The 11,323-nt window shown below is 36.1% G+C and overlaps 1 protein-coding gene across 1 annotated transcript in view; it reads left to right on the top strand.

Annotated features, from left to right (window-relative positions):
* Positions 1-596: 596 nt before the first annotated feature.
* Positions 597-11,323, top strand: part of LOC125343754 (cytochrome b-245 heavy chain) — a 33,797-nt gene continuing 23,070 nt past the window's right edge. The window contains exons 1-5 of the mRNA XM_048336286.1: positions 597-716; positions 2,718-2,813; positions 4,638-4,748; positions 7,993-8,077; positions 9,364-9,509. Coding sequence (XP_048192243.1) covers positions 672-716; positions 2,718-2,813; positions 4,638-4,748; positions 7,993-8,077; positions 9,364-9,509 — 483 coding nt within the window. The 5' untranslated portion in view covers positions 597-671. The remainder of the gene's footprint in view (positions 717-2,717; positions 2,814-4,637; positions 4,749-7,992; positions 8,078-9,363; positions 9,510-11,323) is intronic.

Genomic DNA, 11,323 nt, shown 5'->3' with positions numbered 1-11,323 from the left:
GTTCTGTGACTATGGCCAAACAACTTAACATCTCTGAGTTTCCATTTCCTCATCTTCACGTGTAATTATAATAATAGAAACCACTTTATAGTGATTGAGAAAATCAAATGAATTTCTATGTATGTGAATGCTAGTGTACTGTGTGTATGCATAAAAATGTATTTCATCTCATATGCACATTCATAGACACACACATATATGTACACCAAGTAAATTAGTGTGTGAAAAGCCTCCTATAGCATCTACTATTGCTTTTGTTACTTTTCTCAACGAAAATATACATGCTGTCATAAAGGCCTGGCAAAAAGTGTCCCACTTGTTTAATGTGTTTTATCCAGCACCAAGATACAGTTAGTAAAGTGACTTGAAAGTTGCAAGCAGATTGGATAAGTTAAAAAAAAAAGTTCACTGACTGAAAAACATCCTTTGAGTTCCATCATTTCTCAGGTATAGATATTGAATTCATTTTCCAATCTGTTTTTCTGTAGTTTGTGGTTTAAAGATTTAAAGTTGTTGTGGAAACAAGCTTTTGCAATTGACCAATGATTAGCTAATTTCTGATAATAGAAAAGGAAACTTATTGCACCAAGGCCACTGTTTTCATTTCCTCATAGGAAGAAAAGACACACTATAGAATAAAGTCACGCAGAGCACATTGAACCTCTGCCACCATGGGGAACTGGGCTGTGAATGAAGGGGTCTCCATCTTTGTCATTGTAAGTACTAGCAACAGATTAATTATGAATTCTTTCATATGTTTAGTTTCTCCTGGAAGCCAAAATAGGGCAAAGGTGGGATTTTGGTTATTGGTGTATGAGAAATTGCTTTTCAGTATGAACAAACATGTATTTGTGTGCAGACTAAATTTATTTTTCTAAGTTTCTTAATGGAAAAAATACATCTAGGATGCTCAATTCTCTTAGTTTACTTCTGAGTTTCTAGGAGTACTAAGTTTGCATTTCATAGAGAGAATAAAAGACAGTTCATGTTAAGTATCCTTAATTCTGAGTTGTTCATTAATTACTCAAAGGCAAACTTTTCTATTTTCCATGTGTTTAAACTACTTAAAATAACCAATTAAAAATTTTCTTTCTTTTTTTTTTCCAGAGCTGAGGACCAGACTCAGGGTCTTGTGCTTGCCAGGCAGGCACTGTTCTGCTGAGCTAAATCCCCAGCCAATTAAAACTTTTATCATTTTTTAAATAATAAGGAGAAGATAGACTCATGTATGGGAAATTGACCTTTATTTTAGTAATAGCACCAAAAATATTCAAGTTAAAACAAAGTTTCCTTTATTCTCTGAAGTGTACAACTTCAGTTATTTTTGAAGTTTACCAAAATCCAAGAGAAGATAATTTAAATCAACTGTCTAGATTCATATGTTATATATAATATGCAATTATATTTAGCAATATAACCTATTTCGAGAAAAATATAAGTAAAGATTGGCTAAATTTCAATTAGTCATTGGTTTCTGCTTTTGAACATAAAGGATATAACTGTGCTATTAAGATGATACTCTCAACAAAGCCATTATGGACAAATTGGGTAGAAAGAAATGTTATTTCTAAATAGCTTTTCCAAACAGCCAATAATAGAAGCATGCTAATAAAAAGAATATTTGCAAATGGAACTTTTCTAAGGACTGTATCATGAGTATAGAGAATCATTCATTTTAGAGCTAGAAAGAAATTAGATAAGTGGAATCAGACCAGCAAATATTTTGTTATTAAAGATATTTCATACCAAACCAGTATTCTAGGGAGAAATAGATGTCTGAGGATTTGAAACTGTCTACTTGACTTCTTAGTGACATTTAAGAGACTATTACACCTATGAAAAGCAAGTTGGATTATTATACCTTTAGCTCTTATTACAATTTTCCCTAAGAAATGACCTTCTTTTAAAATATCCACTCATCTACTTGACAATGAGGACACAGATTAGCATGACAAGATCAAAAAATGGAGAAGTTGTTTTAGCAATTTCTTTGTACAGATAGACTTTTCTCAAGCATCTATGGATGTTTCATTGTTAATAACAATGAGTAGTAATTTCATATTTAATAAAAGATCACTATGGAGCCACAGGGAGAAGATTGAAACAAATCATGCTTGGGATGAAATGAAAAATCACAATCTAGAAAGTTCACTTTGTCCTTAAATCCCATGCCTCTCTCACCTGCTCCCTCATGATCAACATCCCCTTCCTCAAGAGTGAAGAAAATTTTGCTAAGTAGAATGAAAGGCTAGTCACATTAGCTGATGAGACTCCCACTAGCTGGGGAGGCATGATGTGTGGTACAGGGAGGTAACTGCTCTTTGAAAGCAGAATTCAATGTCCTGTTGGTAGTGGGACAGGACTACTGATATATTTTCTTCCCTTCTTATTTTGCTGGCCAATCAGTGTGATCTACCTCTCTAAAGTCAAGAAGCACAGAAGGAAAGAAATGAGATGAAACAGAGGGTTCATAATTTGTTCCTTGACTAAGGAGTAAAATAATTATGACAAACATTATAGGGTGGGAAGTTTAATTACAGAAAAGCAAAGTGACTTTGTTGTAGGAAAGAACTAGCTTTAAGCTGGTTGCAGCCAGCTTTTTAGGTATCTTGTCAAAAGCTGAAGTTGGGGAAGTCCTGCCCTTCATCTGACTCTTCTCCTGTGTGGAATCTGCCTACTGAGACACAAAAACATTATGCAATGTTCTGTTTATGCAGCTGATGTGGCTGGGGATGAATGTCTTCCTCTTTGTCTGGTACTATCGAGTTTATGATGGTCAAGATAAATACTTTTATACTAGAAAACTCCTTGGGGTAAGTATAATTTTATCTTGGGCAACACTGACTGGCTCACATTTTTTGTCTAATCTTGTTATTGTTTCCTTTAATACTTTAAATAAGTTTTCATGACCCACCCAAACAGCACTAGCAGCCTCACTCCCTCCATTGAAAATTCTTTAAGAGTCATTTAAAGCCTGCCAGTGTAACAAACAAAAGCATGGCAGAGAGTCCAAGAAACATCCTTCCCATTCCCCCAAGCCATGTGCCATTGTTTAGTTTACAGGAGAAATTTCTGGAATGGAAGGCCAGTTTGGAGCCATCTACCCGTGGGTGACACATGTGGAATAAATGGGCTTTTGCATATATTGTTTTTTTTTTTTTTTGCTGGTCCTCAGGCTTGAACTGATGACTGTGCACTTCCTCTGAGTTTTTTTGTTTTGTTTCCTTTTGTTTGCTCAATGCTAATGCTATCTACCACTTCTACAACAGCTCCGCTTCTAGCTTTTTTTGGCGGTTACCTGGAGGTAAGAGTCTCACAGGCTTTTCTGCATGGGCTGCCTTTGAACTTTAATCCACACATCTCAGCCTCCTTGAATAGCTAAAATTACAAGCGTTAGCCACTGATGGGCAGCTACTTTTGCACATTTTCTAAGTCACCTGAATCCTATAGCTTTTGTGCATGCAGAACCCTCCTTTTAGTGAAACGATCTTCAGAAAATCAACCTCTCTACATATTGAAACTTTAAGGAACTTGTAGTGGAGGTCCTTGATTTTCTTTCTTTCTTTTTAAGTTTAATTCTGTTGTCAAGGTGATGTACAGAGGGGTTACAGTTACATAGGTAAGGTAGTGAGTACATTTCGTGTCAAACCTCCTTCTCTTGTTACCTCCTCCCTCATTTTTCTCCCACCTTCCCTCCTGCCCAATCCCCCCCTAAGTTGTGCAGCTACTTTACAACATATTGTCTTGTATTGCTATTGCATTGGTTTGCTCTTTGTCCTGTGTCTCACCATTTTGATGCTCCCCTTCCTTTCCCTAATTCAGACAAATATATGTATGTATATATATGTATATATATATATATAATACACAGAGTACAAAAATCAAATACAGTGACAACAGGGGCTAAACCATAGAGAAGAAAAACACAAGAGAAAAGAAATAATTCACATAGAACATTAAACATAAAAACAACAATGGAAAATGGCTTGTTTCCATATCTTACAGTTCATTTCACTTAGCATCATCTTATATGATTATATGTAAATAATCATTGAGCTATTGTGATCCTCTGCTAGGACTATCTTAGATATATACTAATTATTACCAGTGAGGAAAAAGAGAGAGTCTGTTTCTTTGGGTCTGGCTCACTTCACAGTCTATCAATTTAAGTTACTGTTAAGATCAGTCTAAATGTTAGAAAACTTTGTTTCCAATCTCAAAATGGTACAATTTAAATACTGAACTCAAGTTAATGATATGCATGCTTAAGTACTCAGGAGGAAGAAAGGAGGTGATGGTCACAATTGACTGTACAAAGGACTAAAAGTATTAGTTGATGCATGCATAGAGGGAAGAAAACATAGATATGCAAGATGTATAGTAAAATTATTTCCACTTCTCTTTATATATGAAAGTTTTCATAATCAAATCTTGGGTTGGATTAAATGGCCAACTTTAGATAAAAAAAGAGTCCCAGTAGGCCCTAAAAGCAACTCTTTTGTTTCTCATGACCTTGATTCCCAGATCTCTTAAGAGGTTTGGTGTGTGGACTCAGGCTGGGAACAAGGAGAAGTGAGAGTGGGACGTTCTGTGTTGATCAGGAGTCACAGTCCTACTCCCTATCCTGCTTCCTCTAGTCAGCACTGGCCCTGGCCAGGGCCCCTGCAGCCTGCCTGAATTTCAACTGTATGCTGATCCTGCTGCCAGTCTGTCGAAATCTGCTATCCTTCCTCCGGGGTTCCAGTGCGGTAAGAGCAAGAATTTGACACTTCCTCAAATTCTCAAAGCCAATATCTAAATGTTTCTTCAGAAAATCAAACCAGAGGTTTCTGAGGCTAACTATTATAGAATATTCATGAGCCAAGCCATGCTTATGAATAGGTTTTTCTTTTTCCTATATTAGTGGATGAAGCTCCTGGATGCAACCATCTAACCTGGACAACGAAATTTTGTTTGTGACAAAATACCAATCAATGCCAAGAATCAGTGCTGCGAATGGTAGTAAGGGCCTAAATTTCAGTACTGGGGAGGCAAAGGCAGAAGGATTGAAAGTTTTCAGACTGTTTTGTTCTCACAGTTTCCTACTAACAAATTTCTGAAGCTAGTTGTAGCCTCAGAAGGATGTTGATCCTTGTCATTTCTAGCTTACATTGTTTAGCCTAGATTATTTGAACACTCACATCCATGGAGGAATTCTAATACCAAACCATAGCCACTGAACAGTTTGCAAAGTTGTTGGTGGCATGTAGAAAAGCAAATGGTCTCTTGTGGCACAGTCACCCAACACGCTCATTTCATTTTGTTCCCACCTCACTCACTTGACATGGAGATTTGATGAAATGTGTTCTATAGCACTTCAATGAGCAACCGGGATTACAATTTTTGACGTAATTTATAGCACATTCAGTCATCTTAATGCTAATAGGAAAAAGCAGATCATGTGCCAAGTTCACACTTCAGGTTAAGAATTCCAGAAGGAACAACACGATATGTGTGTAAGACAAAATATTGCTTGCTGCTAATTTTTAAAAATATATTCTTTTATCTGGATAGAGAGCTGAGCTCCCTTGTTGAAAAATAGCCTTGTTTTACCTTTGCCTTGAGGCTCTTCTCATGAGGATCTTTGCTGTAAAGTCAAAAGTCTAAATGCTGCTATTACAACATGTGCTGTTCATGGGACTTGGAAGCTCAGAGCAATGCAACTTGGGGTTGTGTGGTAACCAGGATTTCTTAACCATCCTGGTGAAAACATCACCTGTTTCTCAGGCTTTACTTCCTCTAAAGAGAAAACATTTGAATGGGGGTAGAGAAGTGTTTCGTTTTTATAAAAAGAATATCATCTTTGTAAAAAAAAAAAAAACCCAAAGTGACAACAACAAACCCTACAGTACACTGGCTTCATTCAGGACATAGGCATCATTTACCTATGCCACATCAAAGATGGTGTGGAATAGATGGTGGGAAGAATGATGGAGGGAAGAATGAAGAAGACAGAGAATAAACTAGTGATTTCAAAATTATAAAAGTAAAAAAACAAAAAAAATTTATAAAAGTACTATGTAAATATGATGTTGTTCTTCTTATTCTTCCCACAGTCTACCATCAGTAAGCATGGACATTGTGAACTCCTTTTCTTGAGTTTGGTAGATGGCTGCACTTTGCCATTTCTCCCAAATTGTATGTAAATATCCAGTTGAGACAGATTAATAGTGCATGTGATGAGACCAAATGTACATAAAATAGAGCTATGTAAACTCATACTGTACCCCATTAAATATATATTTCTTTTTAGTTCCACTTCTCATTTTCTCAAAATTCATAGTTTCAATAGAGCATAGAAATTTGACAAGGTGTCTCAATTATTGTCCTTGCATTAGAATGAGAGTTTATTAAAGTTGAGCAAGGCTTTCAGAAGAATTTCCTCTTTCAAAGTCAATTATAGAAAGTATAGATGTAGTTCAATGAGGAAGTTATGGGACAGGATGGCAACTTGGGTAATTTGTTGGTGGCTAGCAATAATTCAGAAACGTCTCAAAGCACAAAAATGGTATCTTCATGGTGAGGAGGAACAGAAAGGTCCTGGGCAATCAAAAGCAGCAAAGCTTTTCCTCCCACTCTACCAACTATCTGTCTTGACCCCTAATCAGGAAGTGGTAAGATCATTTTCTTGGAAGCCCAGTTTCAGCAGGACTTGTGGCTTCCCTTCAGGTTTGTTTACCATTGACCACACTGAGGTACTCTGGTGAGACCCATTCCACTGGCTTATTAGTGCGCAGTAGCTTCAATTTTCCATTTTAATAAAATATATTTTAACCAGCCTTTTAAAAATACCTGTTAAAGATTTGTAAGACCATTATTTAAACACAGACACATTAATTAAATACAGACAAGTATTTCAGTATGTAAGATATTTTGGATATTACATTCTTCTCTTCTTAAAAGTCTTCTGTGTAGTCCAAGGCCCAGGACTGGAAAAAAAAAAGTCTTCTGTGTGATAGTATACTTAGATTCTTGAACAAAGCAGCTAGAACTAGAAATTTTCCAATTTTTAGAAGAGCAAAGTTCCATTTCAACTTTCAACTAGTGTTTTTCTTTTCTTCTTTGAGCATTGGCCTCATTCCCCATTCAAACCCAAATCAGCTAACATACACAGATAGGAGAAATACATTGAAATGTGGACCAAAATATTATTTTTATTGTCAAGATAATCAGGTTGGATATGAAAGAGCAGAATATTGATGCAGATTGTCATCAGATGGCCTGGGTTTAAATCACAGCTCTGCTCTTATTATCATTATGTGAGCAAAGGTAGGATAATCTTCCTCTCTCCCTTTGTTTTTGGTATATATTAGTAACAGTGGTACCTCCATAATAAGACTGATGTGAGAATTAAGTGAATCAATGCATATAAACACTTAAAGTAGATCCTTGCACAGGCTTTTGGTAAATGTGATGGTCCTTGTTTTTTTCTGTTATATAGTCAATGATGTTTCTTGTCATATCTCTGACCTCCCATAGTGTGTTTGACCTGAGGAAAAATGACTACATCTCTGGATCTACATTTTCTCATCCATCAAATGCATAGAAAGATGTCATTTGGAGAATGGTTGTGAAAATTAGAAATCATATATAATATATAAAATATATATTGTATATATAGTGTATATATAATGAATGGCCCACTCATGTATCTTGTAAATTATCTCTAAGATTATACATTATAAAAATGTGGGCTGGGAATATGGCCGAGTGGTAAAGTGCTTGCCTCCTATACATGAAGCCCTAGGTTTGATTCTTCAGCATCACATATATAGAAAAGGCCAAAAGGGGCGCTGTGGCTCAAGTGGCAGAGTGCTAGCCTTGAGCAAAAAGAAGCCAGAGACAATGCTCAGGCCCTGAGTTCAAGCCCCAAGACTGGCAAAAACAAAAAATGATTAAATTAATCCTTCTTGTTAATGATTTATATGCCATTCTTTCTCTCTTAATCCAAAGTGCTGCTCAACAAGAATTAGAAGACAACTGGACAGGAACCTCACCTTTCATAAAATGGTAGCATGGATGATAGCACTTCACTCTGGTAAGCTTATTAAGCTATTTGAAATTGCAAAGAAAAATTGTACCTAGACAGTCTACTCTATTCTTTGATACATATGTGTAAGAGATCAGACTTTATGGGTCCATTTGGGTGGTAGTCAGATATGCTGTAGTTTTAAAATAAGTTCTGTGCAAAATTGTTTGCAACTCTGTTACATAATATTACGATTTGTTTCTTTAGTCTTTAAAGCTTTTTTATTTTAGGATCTTTCTGTAAAAATGAAAACACGCCTTGGTAGCCAATCTCATCCTTTTTAGTACCAAAGATATTTGTTAGTCTACATATGAGAGCTTCTATTCATTGCTTTTACAAAATTACCCAGCTGCACATGTAGACATGTGAATTTTTTGCAGTAAACCTCCAGCAGCATTGGTCCATAAACTGAAACTCCCTTAAGAAAGCACTTATCACCTTCATTATTACAACTATTACTTTATGATAATAAAAGCATGTGTAATAGTAATATGCATGCATATTAATAAACATGCATTGATAAATAGTAAATAATACATCCTATTAATGCACGTAGTAGTCATATCTACTATATAATTATCAGGATGAGTATTTTGATACAAGAAGGAACAATCCTAGTAGCTCTGCTACTTCCTGAGTAAGTGACCATGAGCAAGATTTTGAAGTTACTATGTCTTAGTTTCCTCATTTGTATGATAAGCTTATATTAATTGTACCTATACCAAATAGTAAGGCTTAAGAAATTGTAAATAACTGATAACAATTCTTGGCATCAAGTAAACCTCATATAAATGACTGTAAAGTAATGAACATGGCTCAATTTTATAATCTCTCTGAGATAATTTCAGAGTTATATGAGTGGACCAGTTATTATGTATATACTACATATAGTACATATAGAATTTTCTTGTTCAAACACAGGTATATTAGGGAAAGAGAGAGATAATGAGAGTATAACTAACTCCCTTGGAGAGAGAAGTTATTCTACAAGTCTAGAAATTGGTTTAATCTCTAGGAATGTTAGCTCAAAATCTTTATCTCAAGACCATAGATGTTAAGGGATTTTCATAATCCTACAGCAGAAATGAGCTAGCCACCAAGATTCCTTTGCTTTTTTGTAGACCCTGGTCGTGTTTATAACCCTTCTAGGCCACCCTTTTGTTCCTACGACTTATCATAGAGTTGGAGGCTGTGGCTAGAAGTCCAGATTATGATAAATTTGTGCATACTTTTCACTTTCCTTGTTTCTCTTCTCTCCCCCCGCCATTTTGTTTTGTTTTGTTTTGTTTGTTTAGCAATTCACACCATTGCACATCTATTCAATGTGGAGTGGTGTGTGAATGCCCGAGTCAACAATTCTGATTATTATTCAATAGCACTATCTAAAATTGGAGACAAAGATGATGAAACTTATCTCAACTTTGCTCGAGAAAGAATCAAGGTAAACCTTTCATTTCCTGACTGAGATGCTCTATAGCCTATTGAAACAGAAGCCTTTGTTTTAGTGACTGAAGAACTGGACTTGGCAAGAATAGTAACAGAAATTGGCTGGTTGTGAGAGATACGTGTGTATATGTAACAGAGAAAATGTCTCCTGCACTTCAGATTCCCATGTGTGGAGGTGGTCCAGCTATATTCCAGATCCTTAAGCCTGTGAAACTGTGTATACATGGAGACTAAAGTAACTCAGACTCACCCATGAATTTGCCATGAGTTGAATAAAGGAAGGAAGTCATATCTAATCAAACAAATTGGGGTGACCATTTGCCACAGGGAATATCCATGCCACAAAGAAATCTCAGGGAGTTGTTAGAAGGGATTTGTGATAGGCTTTACACGTGTGTTAGGCGGTATTGAGGATGGTTTTAAAAAGCAAGGATTTGCTTTGAATTGGGTATGATCAGGAATTAGGCATGGTTCTGAGGTCCCTATTTTATTTTTTTCCTCTAAGTGGCAGAAAGAACCCAAAGGGGTTTAAATGAGTAATAGTTATACAAACATTATCACTTATGTTTTATATGGGCTCAAACACAATTTCAAAGCATCTCACTGCATCAGTAACAGAGTAACTTTATTTGTTGCTGATGTTCTATGAAATGATTTGTGTAAATTAGGGAGCACTTGGCCTAGTTCTTAGTGTCAGATCAAACACCAGCTGACAGTTGTCAGTGGTGTTTTGTTCTTCCTTGCCTATAACAGCTGGGTGTGGCTTTTATCTGCTAATTGTTAACCTTTGGTGTACTGAGAGTAACTTGGCAGGTTTTCAGGGGCAGACCTAAGAATGTTCAGAGTGAAGGACTTCTTTCATCTCATAAATGGTTGAAGCTTCTAACACCCAGAGAGAAGCTCCAAGCTATTTTCATATGCTGAATGGAGTAGGTTGCCACAAGACTATCCATTAAATTTCAAGCACATATTCCTTATATTTAGGAAAAATTCACAAGAGAACATTCTTAATATTTCTGCTATCCTTGAGCTGACATGAAAAAAATTTGCATTATCTCTTTAGGGACAGAATTAGGTACTACCAAAATTTTTTTCTGTAATATCTTGGTTAAATTTCCTTTACATTTTGCATTGTTGGTCCAATGATGGATAAGGGAGGCAATATGGACATACTAGTTCAACTGACATTATTATACTTTGCACAGATTTTGGGGGTCATTTTTATTTATCTGAGATCCCCCTGAGTGCTTTTGTGTTTTGGTTACATGTAGCTGTTTGCTTTTCCAAGGACTGACCTTGCTGGCAGGCTGGCCTAGATGGTAACCTCTCCTTTGGCATCCCTATCCAATAAGTTATTAGTGTAGGTCATTTATTACCCTTTTCATTGCCTCCAGTTGGTATATCTTACCCTCCAGAGCTCCCCTGCAGGATCATGCAAAAGCTGTCCTCGGTAAGACTTTGAGATCATGCTTTCTTTTGTCTTTTCCCCTTTTTTCTCTGTGTATTCCTCATTTTCTTACTGATTTCTCTCAGAGCACCTTCTACCTAAATCATTTGCCTATAAATTCTCATCTCAGGATCCACTCTGGGTGAACCCAGCCTCAGGTGCTAGGTATTCCCAGAATACATTGGAAAACCTATCACTGTTGCCCTTTCCAAATCAAAGAGAGAAAGAATTTCTAACCCTTTCAGGACATTATTCATGATTTTTATGCACCAATTTGTATTTCTTGTGACTACTCAACTGTGTAAATTACTTTCAAATTTAGAGATATTTACTCCAAGTCTGTATCTCTCCATGAGAAATGA

This window comes from Perognathus longimembris, chromosome 28 (genome assembly GCF_023159225.1).
Source record: "Perognathus longimembris pacificus isolate PPM17 chromosome 28, ASM2315922v1, whole genome shotgun sequence".
NCBI lineage: Eukaryota > Metazoa > Chordata > Mammalia > Rodentia > Heteromyidae > Perognathus > Perognathus longimembris.
The sequence above is the reverse complement of the archived record's forward strand: the minus strand, read 5'-3'. Positions and strand labels throughout refer to the sequence as shown.